Consider the following 18851-nt stretch of genomic DNA (forward strand, 5'->3'; position numbering starts at 1 on the left):
AACATGGTCAACAGTCCCTTCTATTTTTCAGAAATCTTCATTTAAAACGAAAGATATCTTCAATCTTTAACATTTTTGAAAACTTCATTTCATCTTAAAAATAAAATTAACTGAAATAAAGCCATTATTAGGTGAAAATTCACAGTTTGGTTATCATTTGTATCACTCCAGGTTTAAATGTCATAATAAGTATTATTCTATACATCTTCTTGTGCTTGAGTCCATTGTTTGAAGTATTCACCCCATGTAGTTGTTTTTGTGGGTCTTTCATGATCTTTTACAACATCACAGGTGTCATTATCCTTTATTTTGACAACTTTATACGGGCCTAAATATTTTGATTTTAACTTAAGGTTTGGTTCAAATTGAGTTCTTTTGATTGCTGCTAAATCAATAATTTCATAACATTTTGGAGAACGTCTTTGAAAGTTATACGTTTTCTTATTTTCTTCTCGTACCTTAAACATTTATTTCTTCGCATCTTTCTGAAATTCTTCTTGGTAAGTTTCAAAATTATTTTGAATTTCGCCGTCAATTATCTCTTTAAGTTTAATATTTTCTTTTCCAGAAGTATAATCTGTATGTGCTTGAAAACTGAAAGCTTTCTGCTTGCTTACTCCAGATACAAAATTAACAACTGATATTGCTTTAGTAAATCTTCTTTTTGAGACGGAAGGTTTTTCAAGGAAAGATTTATGCCTCTTATATAACCTTTTCTTAAGCTTACTTGATTCATAAGTTGAAGTTGAAATCATGCTAGATAGTGTTGGAACAGCTGTAGCATCCCACAGATCTCCATAATATTCCCACTTATCAGCATTAAGAATTTCTTGTAGCCAATGAAATTTTTCATCAGTGATACACATCTTTCTTTCCAATTCTGCTTGTTTGTCAGATAATCTTTTCTCCATCACTTTTCTCATGCGATCTTCTTCTAAAGTTAGCTTTTCCTGCATTTTCAATTTAACATGTTGAACTTCCTTTTCTTTCTTGGACAGGATTTTACTTTTGGTTCTCATCTGAAATTTTTCAGCTTCTACCTCATTCTTGGCTTCTGGTAGTTGTTTCTGTAACATTTCTATAGTCTGTTCTGATGCAGAAAGTTTTCTTTCCAAAGAACTAACTTGTTCGGGAAATCCATTTATAAAATAATTTTTTCCTGTTTTAGTTGTTCTTTACCTATAATTAGTAAACATATGGGTTTCAAAGAAGTGGGTTGGTCATCTTTTAAAATACTATGCATTTCAATATTAGTAGATTTTCCTTTGGCTTGTCTTCCTTGAAGATTTTTAGATATACTAGGATCCAGTTCTTTAGCTCGAAGTTTCTCTCAATGTTCCTTCTTGCTATTAATATTTCTGTTTCACCAGCATTATATTCAACTAGTTTCTCAGATTCTGAATTCCTCCTTTTTCTAAAACTTTCTAAACTTTCCTGAAGTGTATTTTTTTTTTTTTTTTTTTTTTTGAATCATTAATTTTTTTCATTATTTTCTTTGATTTCTTGAACTTTCTTAGGTGGATGTTTTCTTCTTCCTTTAGGAATGAAATTCTTCCCTTCCTCTACATTTTCCAATTTTCCTTTCCCTCTTTTAACATCACTTTTTTCTGAGACTCCTCTTCCTTTAATTCATATTCAGCAGCATCTGTTTCTTCTATAAGGTCTTCAATTTTATTAGGAATAAGATTAAGTGTTTTACTTTAGACTTACATTCTTTATTCATATCTAAACAATTATCTAATCTATTTTCTTGATCTTTATTTATGTACATTAAATTCCATTCATTTTCATCTTCTGCTACTTTCATATTTCTTGTTTATAATAATTTCCATTTGTGAAAGCAATTCATTTCCAATGACAGCATTTTCTTTCATTGTTCCTTGAGGCACAACATAAATATTTGATTTAATTTCAAAATTGTCAATTTGTATGGAACCTTTAAAATAACCAATAAGTTTTACCAATAAGTTCAATTTATTATCACCAAAGCCTACTAGAATTAAATCGGAAGAATTAATACTAGGTGAACCGATTACTTTATAAATATTTTCTGTTACTATATTTGTATCACTTTTTGTATCAATGAGAGCTCTTATTTCTGCATTATCTATTAATACAATTTTATGCATATCATTTAACTGCTTCTTTACAAATATATGATCAGGCAGAATCATTTATATTTATCTTATTTTTTATACATTCTGCTGCTACGTGTTTAAATAAATTACAACAAAAGCACTTTTTTCCCTTGCTCTTATTTTTGCAAAACTTCTCCATGTGGCCAAGATTTCCGCAGTTATAGCAACAAATATTTGTTCTTTATTATTTTACTTTCAAAATGGTAGCTTCTGGTTTTAGAAATAGGCTTAACAGATTTGTTTTTATCATTATCTAATTTAATTTTTTTCATATATCTTAAGTTTTTCTTGAAATTCTGCCAAAGGTTTAGAACCATAAAGAATAATTTTATTTAGTGCAGAATCATTTATACCATTAATAACATATTAAATTAAAGCAGCATTTTCAATATTACCTTTGGAATATAGATTTTTAATTACCAAACAAACAATATTCATATAGAAATTCATTTTCTTGCATTTTATGTTTTGATAATAATTCGTGTAACTGAGCAGAGTTATACTGAAAACCATATTCATTTACTAATAAAGCCTTAAGTGCATTCTACAAATTAATTTTGGTTTCTCTTTTAATGAATAATATTGCTTTGAAAGTTAAAGTTCTTTTGGCGAAATCAGTTTCTGTAATTCATTTAGTTTTATCAAATTAGATACATCCTCAAAGTTTTCAATGAATTTGTCAATCGAATTATACGCATTACCATCAAATTTAGAAATCAAGCTTTCAATATCATTAAAATTTATATACACATTTGAAAACTTTAAAATTGGAAATTGAACTGATGACTTACTAATATTTTGTTTTACCTCATGATCTTCAACAACAGCAAAAAGGGGTGTCAGCAAAAACTTGAGCAGTTGATGTATCGATTCCACTATCAACAGAGATATTCCGTCTAATATTGCTTCATATTTCTCTATTTGTTGCTTGTATTTTGATCCTGATTCCGACACCATTTTTGTGGGTTCTAAGTTTGACAATCACAATTCATGTTCAAGCAAAACACATTTAATGAAACATTAATGCATCTATAATATTGTTCATCTATTAATACAGCATCTATAACATCATATCTCTATTAACACAACATCTATAACATCGTATATCTATTAACATGGCATCTATAACATTGTATATCTGTTAACACAACATCTATAACATCTTATATCTATTAACACAACATCTATAACATCTTAACATCTCCTCTAATAAAACAAAGTGGCGAGAGTTCGATCAATTTCACTTGTGCAGTCAACAGCTAAAAATTAGACTGCTCACGAGGAAAAATGTTAAGCTACGGATTTAAAATCCTACATATATATAGTGAATGGCATCTTTTCCTGTTAAGAAGTTGTATATAAATTAATAAGGTTTGTTTTCTCTGAATTTATACTTGCTGATTTCAAATATTCTCTCAAAATGTACTGTTTTTAAATGGCATCACATGATTGTATGTAAAAGCATTTTAAGAATGCTCAGATGTACTAAAGTATAAATAAAATTACATATTTATTTTTATTGAAATTTAACTAAAAGAAATATTTGTGAGATATTTTCATGCTCTGTAATAAACCAAATTCTAGTTCTTAATAATGTAAGTAAATTTCCAACAGTATCATTAGCTCATGTTTTCATTTTGAAAGAATCCTATAGAAATTTGAAAGTCATTTTAACAACAGATCTAGCATGAAAAATGTAAACAGATTATTCATGATGATTTAAAAACAATTGATTTTCTCATTAGACTTCAACTAGGCTACTTAAAATGTTTATCTTCTGCAAACAGTTATAGTAATAAGGAAATACTTAACACTAAAGATCATTGGCAAAAGCATCACTGATTTAAAGAATTTCTAAGAAACTAATTGCCTAATAATGATCATAAAATCAAAGATGTTCTGTTAAACCACAAATAAGGAGATATTACTTGATTAGAATCTGGAGGTAATCGACAATTGAATGTTGTTAAGAAAAGCTACAGAGCAGATTTTCAGGAATATTCGAAGAATTTGTTGGGAGATTGTTGAGCTGTAAAGAACATAATTTATTTTTTCTGTATTTTAGCCACAGGAAATCACAAGAAGGAACATTCTTAAAACTTCACTTACCATATAGATTTATTATCTGCTGATTTCAAAATAATAAGTATCACAGATCAGTGTCCCAATACCAGTTGAAAACACATGAGAGAATGTTTTACCAGGTAATGAGAAACTGATCTCAAAGTTTTGCAAATCTGATATCATGGCCAGATATAAGCAGAAAATTATATATATTTTTAGATGGTTTTTCTTCTTTTGATGCAGTTATAAATATTTATGTATGCATAAAATTTTTTTATCAGATTTATGTGTAAGAATAATGTTAGATTCAAATAGTTTGATTCATGTTAATCAAATAGTTTGATATATGTCATTAAATAGTTATTACTCTAAAGTTTTATTAAATTTATAATCTTTTGCCATTGTTTGTAACTTTAAAAGCAGTACTACTATTTAAAAGCAGTAGTACATATCAACTTCAAAATTGTATCATTTCATTTCAGAAAAGTATTTTATTTAAGATGCATTTTGATTTTGGATAGTAGATATGAATGCATTCTTCCAAAATTTTCATAAGTGTATGTATAAATTACTGTAAAATTAAAAAAAAAATTAATTAATGGTTTGATAGAAAAGTTTTTCTTTTGTTTCCATAGATTAACTTTATTGCAAGTGAATAAAGGAGAACTTACTTTTCCAGAATATAAAAGAACTAAAGAAACTTTGATATTTAATGACAGAGACGAGTTAATTCGGTAAGTATATTATCATTTGTTAAAATAGGCAATACATATCATATCTGAAAAAGTTGTTATAAATATCCTGCACAAAGTTTACTTTTATAACTTAGCTTTAAAAATTTTAAAACTTCATAGTTTTAATATTTTAAATAATAGATTAATAAATTATATAGTGCATTAACAAATTTAGATTACATATGTATGAGCATTAAAGACTATGTTCAGTATACATTTGTTTTACTTGTAACAAGCCTTTGAGTTTTGATGTTATAAATCGTAATAAAACATATTTTCATCAACATATAATAAATAATTTATATATATAAAAAGTTGACATGCACCAATTAATAATTTTTAATATTATATACATGTTAGTGTCCTATAGAATAACGTAATGCATAAAACTGTAAGTGTTTATTTCTGAGGCATTGTTAAGAACTCTGAAGTTGTGATGATTTTGAAGTGGCTTGATGTTTAGTTTTGCGCTTTTTTGAATTTGGGCGTATCATAGTATATCGTAAAAGGTAAAAAAAAGTTTTGAGATGTAGCATCACTGTTTGCTATGATTGATATTAAAGTATTTTGCTTTGAAATTAAATACAAATATATTATACTCCTCAAAAAAGGGGAAGATATGTGCTCTGAAATGACCCTGTATATTAATTCTAGAAATATTCTTTAATGATTAAAATCAGAAAAGAGCAGAAAAAGTGGTCAAGGAATCAACTGATACAGGTAGGAATGTTGGTTTGAGTCTGTGAACTGCCATACATTTTTTCCCCCACACTGAAAATTGCATTTATTTTTTTAATAATGAAGTAATAGTACTTGGAAAAGAAAAAAATATTTGAAAGCTAACTGATTATTTTTAATAGTATTATGTAATAACTTAATCAACAGACAAATACCATAGATATAAACGTATATTTAGTAATGTCATTGTATCCATTGATAGTACATTCCAAGACCAGTGTATGATGCTGTGAATAATACCAAATGTTATGTATAATGCACTGATAAATTATATACGTAGATGTTACTAGTATTAAATATAGTGTATACTGCTTTATACAATTACAACATATTTTCTCTGTCTTCTATTTCATATAAAAAAAAAAAAAAAAAAAGAAGTCCTGACAGTTTAAACTAATCAAAAGATGATACTGTAGTGAAAAAGGACTGTATTTATACTTTATAATATGATGTGTTTTCAAAGAATGGTGGGAAATAAAAATCACTAACTGGAAACTGCCAATAATTTGTGTTTATTTTTTTAGGGGTTGTGATCTGTCTAATTGGTACTAATATATGTAAATGAAGTTATCAGCAAGTTTCATTTTTAACAATGATGAATTAAAATAGCAAAAGCAGAAAACTGTAACCCACTGAGACCTACCTCTTCAAAGATTTGTTGCAATTTGACATATCGGTTGTCTCTAGAAGGGATTGGCAGAAAAAAAAAAAAAAAAAAAAAAAAATCACTGCTTTCCGCTTTATTATCCATTCTACTCTCTTCTCTAGAAGTGAGATTTAGCACTGAGCCAAGTTCCTGGCATCAACCAAAGCAAGTTTCACCACCTAAGAGTGAAAACTTCTCCTAGCCTGTACGATGCACAGATTGAGGAAGGGTCTTTGGTATGATATAGTATGAATGTGTTTGCATGCATGCACTAGTAAAAAGGGAGAGAAAAATATTTCATTTGCTTTGCATTGTTGCACTTTTGGCTTTTGACTATACATTGTTTTATCACTTTTGTGTTAATTTTTTTTTTCGAGACCATTAAGAAATTCTTGTTTTGAATATTTAATTTTTTTTAAAAAAATATTTTAAAAGAGGAAGCAAGGTAGAATTTTTGTCATTTTTGTTTTGTGTAGTTTTTTGCCATGATGAACAGATTGAAAATGAAAAGAAAGGTAGTGGATGATTAATTGGAAATTTTTGGAGGCCTGGACTTAAAAATACTTTTTCGGGGATTAAGATAACAGAATTACATGCTTGATGTGTAATTTTGCAATTAGTGTTTGCCAGGACCATAGTATTAAGTGACGCTATGACACAAAACACTCAACATTTTCAAAGCTTGAGGGAGAGAATCAAAATCATAAAATCGAATCTCTTCACCGTTCTCTTGTTGCACAAAGGAATGTATTTACAAAGGCATCTTGACACTTAGATAACTGTGTCAAAGTTAGTTTGGGAATCGCAGCCTTAATTGTTAAAAAGTCATTGCATGTTTACTGATGGTAATTTTGCAAAGGAATGTATATTGTTGCCATCGAAGAAAGTATGCCCTGAAGCTACGAAGAAATTTAAAAATGTGAGTCTCAGCACAATGACACACAGTTCAAAGAAGAATTGAAAAAAAATCTGATGATGTTAATAAACAATTACAAATTGCTGCTGCCAGTTACTTTTCTGTAGTAGCTGTTGAGTTAGCAGACATTACTTCAGCAACTCAGCTGTTTTTGTTTGTTAGAGAAATTTCTGAAAATTTTGAAGCAACTGAAGAACTTGTTGGAATGAATTCAATGAAGGGGTGAACAAATGGAGCTGATTTTGTATCATCCATTTTAAATTTGTGTTGTGCACATAAAGCTCCAAATCAGCTTATTACATATATATATAATCAGGAGTTCAATATATTGCCAAATGCAGTGATTCACGATTATCAAATTTCCTCATAGAATATGGTCCTCTTAAAATGCTGAATAAATATTTTTAAAGGCAATTAGAGCCTTTGTTATTTCTGATTTAGTAGCTTAGCTACTTCTAGCATGCTTCATACAATGCAAAATTGAATTGATGTAATCAATCGAAAGCATGTAGAAGTTCCCAAAAATATTAATTTCTCAGTTTACTGTTTGTGTGTATTGCCAAGATTTCTGGAAAAGAAATGTTGGGCACTATTGTGAGTCAACTTGTTAAGATCCATTTCAGTTAAGCAGGGTTTCACTGTAATTCATGACATATGAAGCAACTATCTGAATATAAAAAGGTGATTAAGATTGAAATTATTTAGGAATATTATATACAACACTATGAAAACTAATAGTTAATTTTAACTTTAGCTACGTGATTAAATTTCTGACCTAAATCTTTGAAGAATCAAATATTTGGGATGAAAACCATCAAGGTGGTAATACTTTTAATGCTATTGAAGTTAACTTCAATTAGAAATCAGTCAATAAAAATTCTATCCTAATCTTAATCTAAAATTGAAAACTACCTTTATGCAATTTATCGTGATCCAAATCTATTACTATACCTACAGGTTATAGTAGTTAAATCATTATGAACAAAAATACTTGTACTGATAGTGCTGCAAGGTTTGTAACAAAAGACTCATATTACTATACCCTTAAGGGATTCTTCAGCTTCTGATTTCTAAAGTTAAAACCATTGTTAAATCTACAAATATTCTCCCAATTCATTAAAAGCCTCTAATTTTACCTATATGTAACTGTGCTGGTTTTTATTCCCTTTCTGAATTTCTCAAAACGGTCATTTTATTTCTGTCTGCTGTTTTCAGATATGAAACAACTTTCTATTTATATCTTTAACTAAATATCCAATTTTCATTGCTTCACCAAAGAGTTAGACTCAATTCTTTAAATCCAGTTTCAAAGTCCAATTTAAAGTTGAAGCAAATACCATATACCCGGTAGGAAAGCAAATAAAAAAACATCATCTATGAGAAAATTGTGACTCATTTTATGAAGTAACAGACAACAATATTTTTAATAAAGCAGTAGCATGAAGCACAAAATTGGTTTGTTAAAATTAAAGATTGTTAAATTTATTTCCTCTGTGATACTTTGGCACAATATTCTTAGCAGAATAAACTGTACCAGGAAACAGATTTAAAAAAACTATGAAACTGAACTTGCTTTAAAATCCGTTGAAGGGAAATAAACATTTTTTATTAGAATGCAGATCATATTCTAACCACAGCAGTACGCATAAAATTATGAAAAAACTTAGTGAAGGCATAGATGGGGGTTTTAACACCTGAAGATTAATTTAGAATTATTATTTTATACATTTTCAGATATTGCAAGGACATCCTTAAATAAATGTTTTTTAACTATTAAAATTGCACTGTGGTGATTTTAGTTTCTTATACAACATATCAGAAACTGGTAAAAAAGATCTATGAAAAAACTATGATAATTTGAAGGGAAAAAAGATATGTGCTTTTAAAAAGTTAACAAAAATTAACTTAAATTTCAAAGTCCTTATGACATTCTGCAGTTAATTATTTCTGACAATTTAAATTTTTGTAACTTACCCATTTCATTAAGAATATTATTGAATTTACCTGTTTTTACTGCAAGTGGCAGAAGATCATTTTCTAAACCAATATGAATTAAAACTTATTTATGTACGATTATGCCATAAGACAAATTTCTGGAATTTCTATTAATAGCAATTGAAAATTACATATGTGGCGAATTAGCCGTAAAATAAGTAAAATTTCTACTTTCATACATCTAAAATATACAAAAATAAATATTCCAGATGTAAAAAAAGTTAATTTACTGATTAAGTACTTAAATTTTTATGCATAACTATTTAACTAAATTTTGTTTTTTATTTTTGATTAAAATATTCACTGACTTTTTTTATTATTATTAATTTACTACAACGAATTTTGCAATATTTTATCTTATTTATTAAATGTCTTTCATTTCATAACAATGGCAATGCTTGCTGGTCAGATAAGTCAGGGAAGGCCAACAAGTTGATTGCGAGGCTAATTTTGGTCTATCGTTGATCATTTGCAATGACTGGAGTGGAATTCCTTATACAATGGACTTTGAAGTGATTGTAGAAGACAAAACCTTTTAGCAATAGTTTAATGAATTCTGGGAATTTGCCAAGGTCATAAATTCCTAGAATTCTGACATCCTTATACTGTGATCTTCATCCATCAGGTACAATACATTTTGACTTATGTTTTCTTGTCACCGGACACAATACGTGAACACAACTGTTAAGGTTCGACTCATCAAAGAACAGTCAGTTAGCTTGAATATTTGGTAGTGTCATATGGCAGCTTCTTTTCTTTTGTATTACCAGTATAATCATTAATTAATATTATTTAGCCTCAGTGACCACTTTCAGTTTCAATTTTTCTTCTGTTTAAAATGTAAGTACCTCTTCTTTGTTTTAAATCAAATTGCTTTTTTTTACATATCTATTTATTTGAGAAGCGAGCATTCTCGGGAACAGACCCCTAAACTGCGGTTATTATGCTGAGAGAAAAATAAAAGACAGTATTACAAATATATTAGGAATAACAATAGTTATATTTAAATTAAGATTTCAGTATTTAAACTGTAATAAATATATTGTGACTTTAACATGCTTAGTTTCAAGTATGAAAATTTTAAATTTGAATATATCATTATTAGATTTTAATCCACTTTTATTGCTGTATAAATAAATACTTTTATTTTATAATAATTTTATAATACTTTTATTGCTGTATGTTCTAATCGTAGTATGCAGTATTGTTATTATTTCTCTCAATGTAATAGAGATAATAGTTCATGAATTTTGAATTTTCTAGAAAAATGTTTAATTCAGTATTTATTCTTTAAATTGTCATATTTCTTTGCATTCTAGTATACCCATGAACATGAGTAGTAAACCGAAGAAATCCGAAACTTATCACTTCAGTGAAAAATGGGAACTTAATTACTTTTTTACAGTGTTAAATGATAAATGTTATTGTTTAATATATCTAATATGGAAGACATTTTTTAACTTTACATAACAAGTATCAAACAGATTATCCACCAAATTTTGAACTGAGTAAACATAAAGTTAAGAATCTAAAAACTCAATTAACAAATCAACAAAGCATTTTTAAAAAATCAAGGGTGAAGTCACAAGCAGTAACTATTGCACCATTCAAAAAGCTATCTCTTAACAAAAAATTGTAAACCATTTTCCAAAGGTGAATTTGTAAAGGAAATTTTTTTAGAAAAGTCAGATTCACTTTTTAATGATTTTAAGAACAAGAGTGAAATTGTTGCTGCAATTCAAGATCTACAATTGCCTCGAAACACAGTGATGTATGCAATTGAAAGGATGAGTGAAAATGAAAAAGAACAGTTATATAATGACATTAATAGATCTTCTTGTTTTTCCCTTCAGTATGATGAATTGACCGATATTAGTGATACAGCACAATTACTTGTTTTCGTTCGTATGGTTTTTAAGGATTTTACATCTAAAAAAGATTTGTTGGGTATGATTTCTTTGAAGGAAAGGAAGGACTAGATGTGTAGACATATTGAAAGCCTTTAAAAACTTACTCAATGATTTGAAATAACCACTTTTTAAATTAGTCTCAATAACAACGAATGGCGCAGCTGTAGTGATAGGTAGCATAAATGGATTTACAGCCCTATGTCAAAAGGAAGATGAATTCTCTGCCTTTTTAAGCTATCACTGCATAATTCACCAACAAGTTTAGCTAGCAAGAGAATAAACACAAAAGAGGTAATGGATTACCATTTGAAATTGTTAATTCAATTCAAGGAAGTTCCCTCAAATGGCATCTCTTCCAACTGCAGCTCAATGAAGGCCAACCTGAATTATTACTGCATACCGATGTGAGATGACTAAGCAGAGGTAAATTTTTGCAGTGAGTTTGTAATTTATTGCCTGAAAGTATAGATTTTCTTCACAAACAAGATGGAAACTGAGAAAATTAAAATGATTAAACTTGGCTTATTAACTTAGCATTTCTTATTGATTTTACTTCAAAATTAAGTCATATAAATTTAGAATTACAATAGAAAAATAAAATAGTAATCAGCTGCATAGACACATATGAAACAAAATTTATTTTGCTAATAGAAGATCTGCAACAAAATAGTCTGAATCATTTTCCAAATATGGTGAATAACCTACAAAAACATAAAAATATTAACTATTAGATCGACAAATATGTCACGGAAATCCAAAAGGTAATTAAAGATTTTGAGATAAGATTCCAGGATTTAGAAAAAATTAAAGAAATTGTCGAATTCATATCATTTTCTTTTAAAACAGATTTAAGTATGAAATGCATTATCCAAAAAAATTCAGACATATTTCATATGGATCAAAAGGCATTAGGAAGTGAAATTACAATTTTATAAACTGACTTAATCTTACAAGCCTGAAAATTTGAAAATCTTTGGAAATATGTCAACCGAGATCTTTGTCAGGGTTTACACATAATTATGATTCCTTGGGTAGGGACATGCAAACTCAGTCTTCCCATTGATGTTAAGGCAACAAAGTAAATTCTAAATCTGTCTTTATCTGTAGCTACTTTGAATTAATAATATTGTTAATAATTATCCATTTTCTTTTTTTTTCCTTTGAAATGAGTTTTTGAGATCTTTAAATAATTATTGTTGTTGATTTTTATGTAGGTAGATAAACCTTATATCTATATTTCAGTATGAGGTATGCTCAGCAAGCTATTGATAGATTAGCAAAAAGTAAGCTATGTTATTCTTTCAGGATAAATTTTCCTGGCCTAAAAAAAATGTGAAAGTGAAATATTGAAATCAGATTATCAGCCATACTGTGCATTTTGATTAAAAACTTTTTCATATTGACAAACAAAAAGTTCAACTTATACATGGCAATAGATAAAAAGATTAAATTGCTTTTTAAGTTAGTAAAAATCTATCTTGAAAAAGTGTAGGAAAATCGAATTTTTTAGGTACCGCATGTACGGAATGCTGCTATTAAAATTTGGGTCTGGAAATTAATTTTCTTAATGAGCCTATATCTCGAAAACTTAGTGATTTAAAAAATAAGAAAAATATTTTGGATATATATTTTACTTACCTACCCTTTCCCCTTAGACTACACCTATGGCAACAAGTCGATCGCGACACACTTTTAAGATAAAAAGTAGATCTTATATACAAAAAAGTTGGCCACCCCTGAGATAGGTGATAAAATGTCTTATAACTAAAGGTGTTTCTAATGTTAGAATGCTACCTAATTGGATGCTGGTGATAGTATAAGCTTACAAAGCAGTTTTAGTTATCATGTAAAATAAACAGTATTAACAAGTGTATGGTACCTGCATGGGTAGGATATTGTTGTGTATATTGAAAAATGTGAATTTAAACCAGAGGTGTGGATAGTCAGAAAATATTAGAAAAACTACTAAAAAAATGTTTACCAGCATTAAATGAAACTTGTTGAATTAGTGAAGCTTATATTGACTATATAGTGATTTATGATTTCCAGCATAGATTTTCTTATTAAATTTTATTTGATTTGAATTCTCTTAATCTACTGTACACATTTGTAGAACGTTTTATGTAGATTCAAATATTGCTTACTCAGTTAGTATATTGCTAAGTTTATTTGCATCGGGTGTACCCAACAGAATCAGTACTGAGTTCCGGTGGTTGATGAAATTTTAAATGGAGACAGTGATATCAAGGGGTTATATGAGGGTCAATAGCCGAATATACACCGACAAATAATCGGTACAATCAAGATCCTATTAATTACAAAATAAAAGTTTTAATTGATTATTTATTGGTATAAATTTTGGTTATCTTATGTTTTTTTTTCATTCAAAAATTGAGTTGTTTATATTAGCACTGAATAGAAAAGAATTCCATTGCTTTGATAACCTAATAAGATTGTCCATTACTGTAAAGGATTGTATTTCTCGGAAGATATATTGTTATATACAAGTCACTTGGAGAATTTAGAAGAAGGTTTTAATGTTTGCTTTCAAGATGTTGAAAATTTGAATGTGATATTATAGCTCATAGATCCACTGAATTGGGAGATATCTGATCTTGATATTATGGTGCAGGGTTTTATTGCTTTGGAAGGAGCATGCCTAAGCACAAGTCCTATTCAAAATGCCTGTGTATTTACAAGTACACAGGAATAAGATAAGACATGTACATGTCTTATTCAAAACACACATTGCAAAGTTTTGGAATTTAAAAGTCATTCAAGAAAAATATCTTCCAAAATATTTATTACTGGTTCCAGCATTATTGATCCTTTACATGTGGAAGCAGACTTTAGTTAAGTCAATAACTTGCTATCAAAAACAAGAAGCAGGTTGAATATTTTTGAATAAAGTGATTTAAGAATTAAATTAAGCAATCTTATAACAAATATGAAACAATTTGCATCAATGCATCAAGCAAACTCATCACATTTATTAAAATGAAACTTCTGTGCAATTAAAATCAGTGATTTCATATCTGAAAAATTGTTCATATTTGTAAAATTAAAAATAATTATATAAAAAATAATGTAATACAAATTTAATAAACTTTTTTTTTATCAAAACTTTTGTTACTGTTCTTAGTCTAATTGCTTTTTTTTTTTTTTTTTTAATGTGTGCTTATTTGTGTTATGATTGTGTTGCATGCTGTGTACAGAGAAAAGTGCAAGTCAGGTCGATGAAGAAAGCCCTTCTTTTGAAATGGGTCGATGCAAAAAAAGAGTTGGGCATCTCTGATCTGCACAAAAGAATGTACATTATTAATTAATATAATAATAAAGATTTTCTTCCCTACCTAAGATATTGTAAATGTAAAATTGTTCAGAAAAGAGTGAAATTAGCTCCCCCACAAAAAATTGAAATATATAATTAAATATTAATATATTTTACATTTGAATCATATTATAAATTGTTCAGTGACCTGAATAGTGCATTATAAAATGACTTTAAGCCAATTTGCATTTTTTTTTTTTTTAAATGGATTATTGTGCAATGCGAAAAACTTACCTGAAACTCCCAGTTTTTCATATTTAAAGGTTGACAGCTAAGGGCATATCATGCCAATTTGTATTCTTTGTTTGTATTTATTAGAAAATAGGTTCTTGTTAAATAGGTTCCCAAAGGGCGTTAGCTCAGAAGGGCTGTTAATTTCGTTTTGGCATTTTGCGTTGAAAACTTTAAATGTCGGTTCACTTTTCAAATTGTTGCCACTAAATATTATTGTCCAGTGTTATATTTAAAGAAATTAAGTAATGAAGAATCTTCATAAATGTATGTATGTTTCTCGCATTGTGATAGAACAGCGGTACCTAGAGCCATCCAATTTTGAATAATGTAATCTTCCACCAAGTATGGGCATCTGGAAACCCTAATTTGGAATTTGAAATTTGTTTTATTATTGATTTTATATTTTATAATACTTCAACTAATTTTTGATTGATAGCTCAGTGATTTCAGAGTGCACAACGGCAAAATTGTACGGAAAAAAGAACTCTTTTATCCCCAGTGCACGAGACTGTGTATCAGAAATTCTAAAGATATGCTCATTTTAAAATTATTTTGTGATATTGCTGTTGAATTGAATTTTATGGTTTAGTGCAAAGAACATGATATTTAATAAAGATAACACTCAAAAGGTTGAAAAAAGTCCCTTTGCGCGTAATGTAAAATCTGAAAACTTCAGATTTCTCCCCCCCCTTTTTTTTCCTTTTTTTTATATTTATTACTTTTTTTTTAATTTTAGATTCATTAGAATTAATAATTATAGGTATGAAGAAGCTAGGCAACTTGAAAATGACATATTCAATGCTGTCGAGAGCAAAAATTTTCATTTGGCTAAAGATTTATTTATTGAAGCTCAAGAAGAATTTGATGCACAAATTAGTTCCAATTTCATATTGAGGTAACTATCTTATTTGTACATTTTTATAAGCTTCACTATATTTTATATTAAAGGATGAAATAGTGCATTTTTATTTCCCATTTTTCTTTAGCTGTGTATTTCTCATTTTTTAGGGCAGCATCTATGCCAGTTTTCCTGAAAAGATATACGTCATTCCATGTATATATTCGTTGCATGACACAAGGTGTAGAAATTCTTCAAAGATTAAGACTGTATAATGAAGCCGTGATATTGCTGAAAAGACTATTGAAGCAAAAAGTATACATTTTAATTACATAATGTTTTTTCTAGAAATATTTCATGTCAGAGCTTTTTTTGAAGTGGAATACTTTTTCAGACTTTCTGACTTGCCTTACATTTTTTATAAATTTGATTAACACCATGATTTTTTTTCATTTATCAAAATTATTTATTTAATCTCAGTATGCATTAAATTCTTTCTAATTACAAAATTTTGAAAAAATAAAGTATTATATTTAGGAAGATTTATTAATCCAAAATAAATTTTAAACTATGAAAACTTATTGTAAGTTTGTTACATGACTCTTCTCATGTTTTAAATTCGGTATTAGGCATGCAGGAAAATATTGCCATTTTGGATGGACAGGTAGAAAATGGTAGAAACAGAATTTTAATCAATTACATTAATGTCATTGCTATCCATAATGACTTGCCATCTTGAAATGCTCAGAACTTGTTTGTAGTCAGTCAGTGACAGTCCACACGCACTATGTATATTCCATTAACTAGAAAATATACTCATCATATCTTAAATAATATACTTAAAGTAAAAAATATGCAGGATGACTTTTACATTGATATTTACTTTAACGTTCTGTATAATTATACGGAGATTGATGAGAATTGATAAGCCCATGTTTGTATGCTGCTCTTAAAAGAATTAACAGTTCTAAAAGTAATGATAATAATTAAAATATCATGGCATGCTATTTCTGTTAAAATAATGAAGGGGCAACAAAATTGTTAAATTTTTTTTCTGTTGCTTTTATTTTCTTATATGCATTTAGTTTATTTACTCAATTCTTTTGCAGGTTTTTTGTCAAGATTATCGTGGCCGCTGGTGGGACCGTTTGGCATTAAATTTGGAGCAACATCTAAAAAAACGACAAGAAGTACTTTATTTGTTAAGCTTATTACAATTTTGCATGTAAAATATTTATATACAGCAACTTCACACTGGTACTTTGCATATCGAAAATAGTCATATTCAGTTCAGCATTTGTTGTGCAAATTATTCATTATGTGAGAAGCTCTTTCCTGGAAAACCTAAAACTGAACTATATTTGTCATCCACTTTGTCTATTTATCTTGCTGCCTCATATTCCCATCCAAGAATGGAATGCAGGTCTTTAGTATTACTAATATAATAATAAGAAATATGTATTTACCTGGCCTTTACCTTTTTTTTCTCTTTTAGTACCTGGGGTGTTATTGGTCTTAATCTTCAGTCTTTGTTTGTATCAGTTTTGCGTCCATATCACTTTACGAATTGTTGTGACCAGATGTTTTTGCCAAGCATTATTTAAAAAAAAAATAATATCATGAATATAAAACAGTGTATTTCAACGCAATTAAGAGGATGTTGCCACTAAATGTTATCACCGTGTATTATTTTTTAAGAAATAATATAAAGGATATAAAAATATGTGGCGACATTTAACACTTTGTACAGAATTCTAAAGAAATGCAGCCTAGGTGGCTGCGTCTGTTGCATATGCTTGGGACCAGCTCTTACTGCAGTTGTTTGCCTTTTATTAAGCTTTTGATATAAATTCTGTAGCAAAAAAAATATGTGCACCCAGAAAAAGGAGAGATCATGGTGAAATTAATTGAAGAAAATGGGGTGAATTATAACGAAAAGATGAGAACAGTTGAAGAATCCATATCATTTATTGCAGCAAGAATGATCCAGAACTGTTACAGATTAAAATAGTATAGGACTGGTAATTATGCAGCCAAGTCATAAATGTTTTGCCTTGGCTGGAATCGACGGTTGACCATATCCCAAAGGTATTTAATAGAGGAGAGGTCAGGTGATCCAAGACAAATATATCATTATGTGAAAAATAGCTCCCTGGCAAGAAGTAGCAATAATATAGAAAAACAGCTTCCTCTTTTGTATCCTGCTTCTTCTATCTATGTATTTTTTGTGGTTTTTGTATTTCATGCTTCTTTAATTCTTCTGTCTTTTGGTTAATTTTACATATTTATAGGGAATTCTGAAATTTTACTGGTTAAGAATTTCACTTCTTTTGGGTCTTTGTGGATTTGGTTCTAAATTTTACTTTTTGTTTATATATATATGTGTATGTATGTATGTAAATCAGGTTAATTTTATATTAGAAACTTCTGTAGAAGAGTCTTTCCAGTTTTCAGACAGTTTATATTATGTTATGTTGCACTGCCTGGCAGTTATTATCCCTCTTGCACACATATGCAACAAACTGGGCCATTATCAAAGCTGTTTTCCAAATATAATTATAGCTACATTAACAAACAAAGCCATATTCCAAGCAATAAATACACCTTTTTAATAATTTATAGGGCAATTTTTAATTTTTAGGAACATTTGCATCAGTGCTGTAATTAGTAAGCGTATCTGTGCTGTATGTTATGTAGCTTCGACAGATTAGTCATTTAATTGCATTTCTGGCAGCATTGTATAATTTGGACAGTGGCATAGCAACTACAAAATTCAGTCGCAGTCATCAATGTTTTTTTTTTTTTTTTAGTCATATATTCATTTGCATGTAATTTTTTTAAATGAAATACATGTTCATTTTCAGTAGTTATATCTAATGTTTCCGAAATGTAGCATTAAATTGATTTCTTGTCTATAATAAAGATTTTAAAGAAAGAAAATTAATGTTGTAAATACTTGAGTAGGATATAATCTATTTTATAATGATTTAACATGTCGCTTAAACATTTTAATACATTAAATATTTTTGTTGTTAAAAATCGGGTTTTACTCACTAATGTTTAAATTTTTATCTCTTTTTCTACCCTTCTTAAATTTGTAGGCAATTGAAGCAATTAAAGAAGGATTGCAAGATAAAAATGTCAGAGTTGGACATCGTTATTCTCTGCTGACAAGAGCTTTAAGAATACTAAAATCCACAAATGAAAATGATGAATTCAAAAAAGAAATTTTAAAGGCTGCAGATGTAATTGATGCACCAAAGGTATACATTCTGCAACTAATAAAAGTTTTTATGTTTTCAGTATT

The 18851-nt window shown here is 28.4% G+C and overlaps 1 protein-coding gene across 3 annotated transcripts in view; it reads left to right on the plus strand.

Moving 5' to 3' along the window:
* LOC118184006 (fanconi-associated nuclease 1-like) overlaps window positions 1-18851 on the plus strand; it is a 119258-nt gene that overhangs the window by 66109 nt on the left and 34298 nt on the right. For 2 of the 3 annotated variants that reach the window (XM_085817747.1, XM_085817749.1), the window contains exons 5-9: window positions 4838-4936; window positions 15467-15601; window positions 15715-15859; window positions 16654-16734; window positions 18646-18807. In XM_085817747.1, the coding sequence (XP_085673873.1) occupies window positions 4838-4936; window positions 15467-15601; window positions 15715-15859; window positions 16654-16734; window positions 18646-18807 (622 nt within the window). The remainder of the gene's footprint in view (window positions 1-4837; window positions 4937-15466; window positions 15602-15714; window positions 15860-16653; window positions 16735-18645; window positions 18808-18851) is intronic. The other variant, XM_085817748.1, reaches the window with a different exon arrangement.

This window comes from Stegodyphus dumicola, chromosome 5 (genome assembly GCF_044657685.1).
Source record: "Stegodyphus dumicola isolate Sdum_Otavi_A_Nest chromosome 5, ASM4465768v1".
Classification (NCBI taxonomy): domain Eukaryota; kingdom Metazoa; phylum Arthropoda; class Arachnida; order Araneae; family Eresidae; genus Stegodyphus; species Stegodyphus dumicola.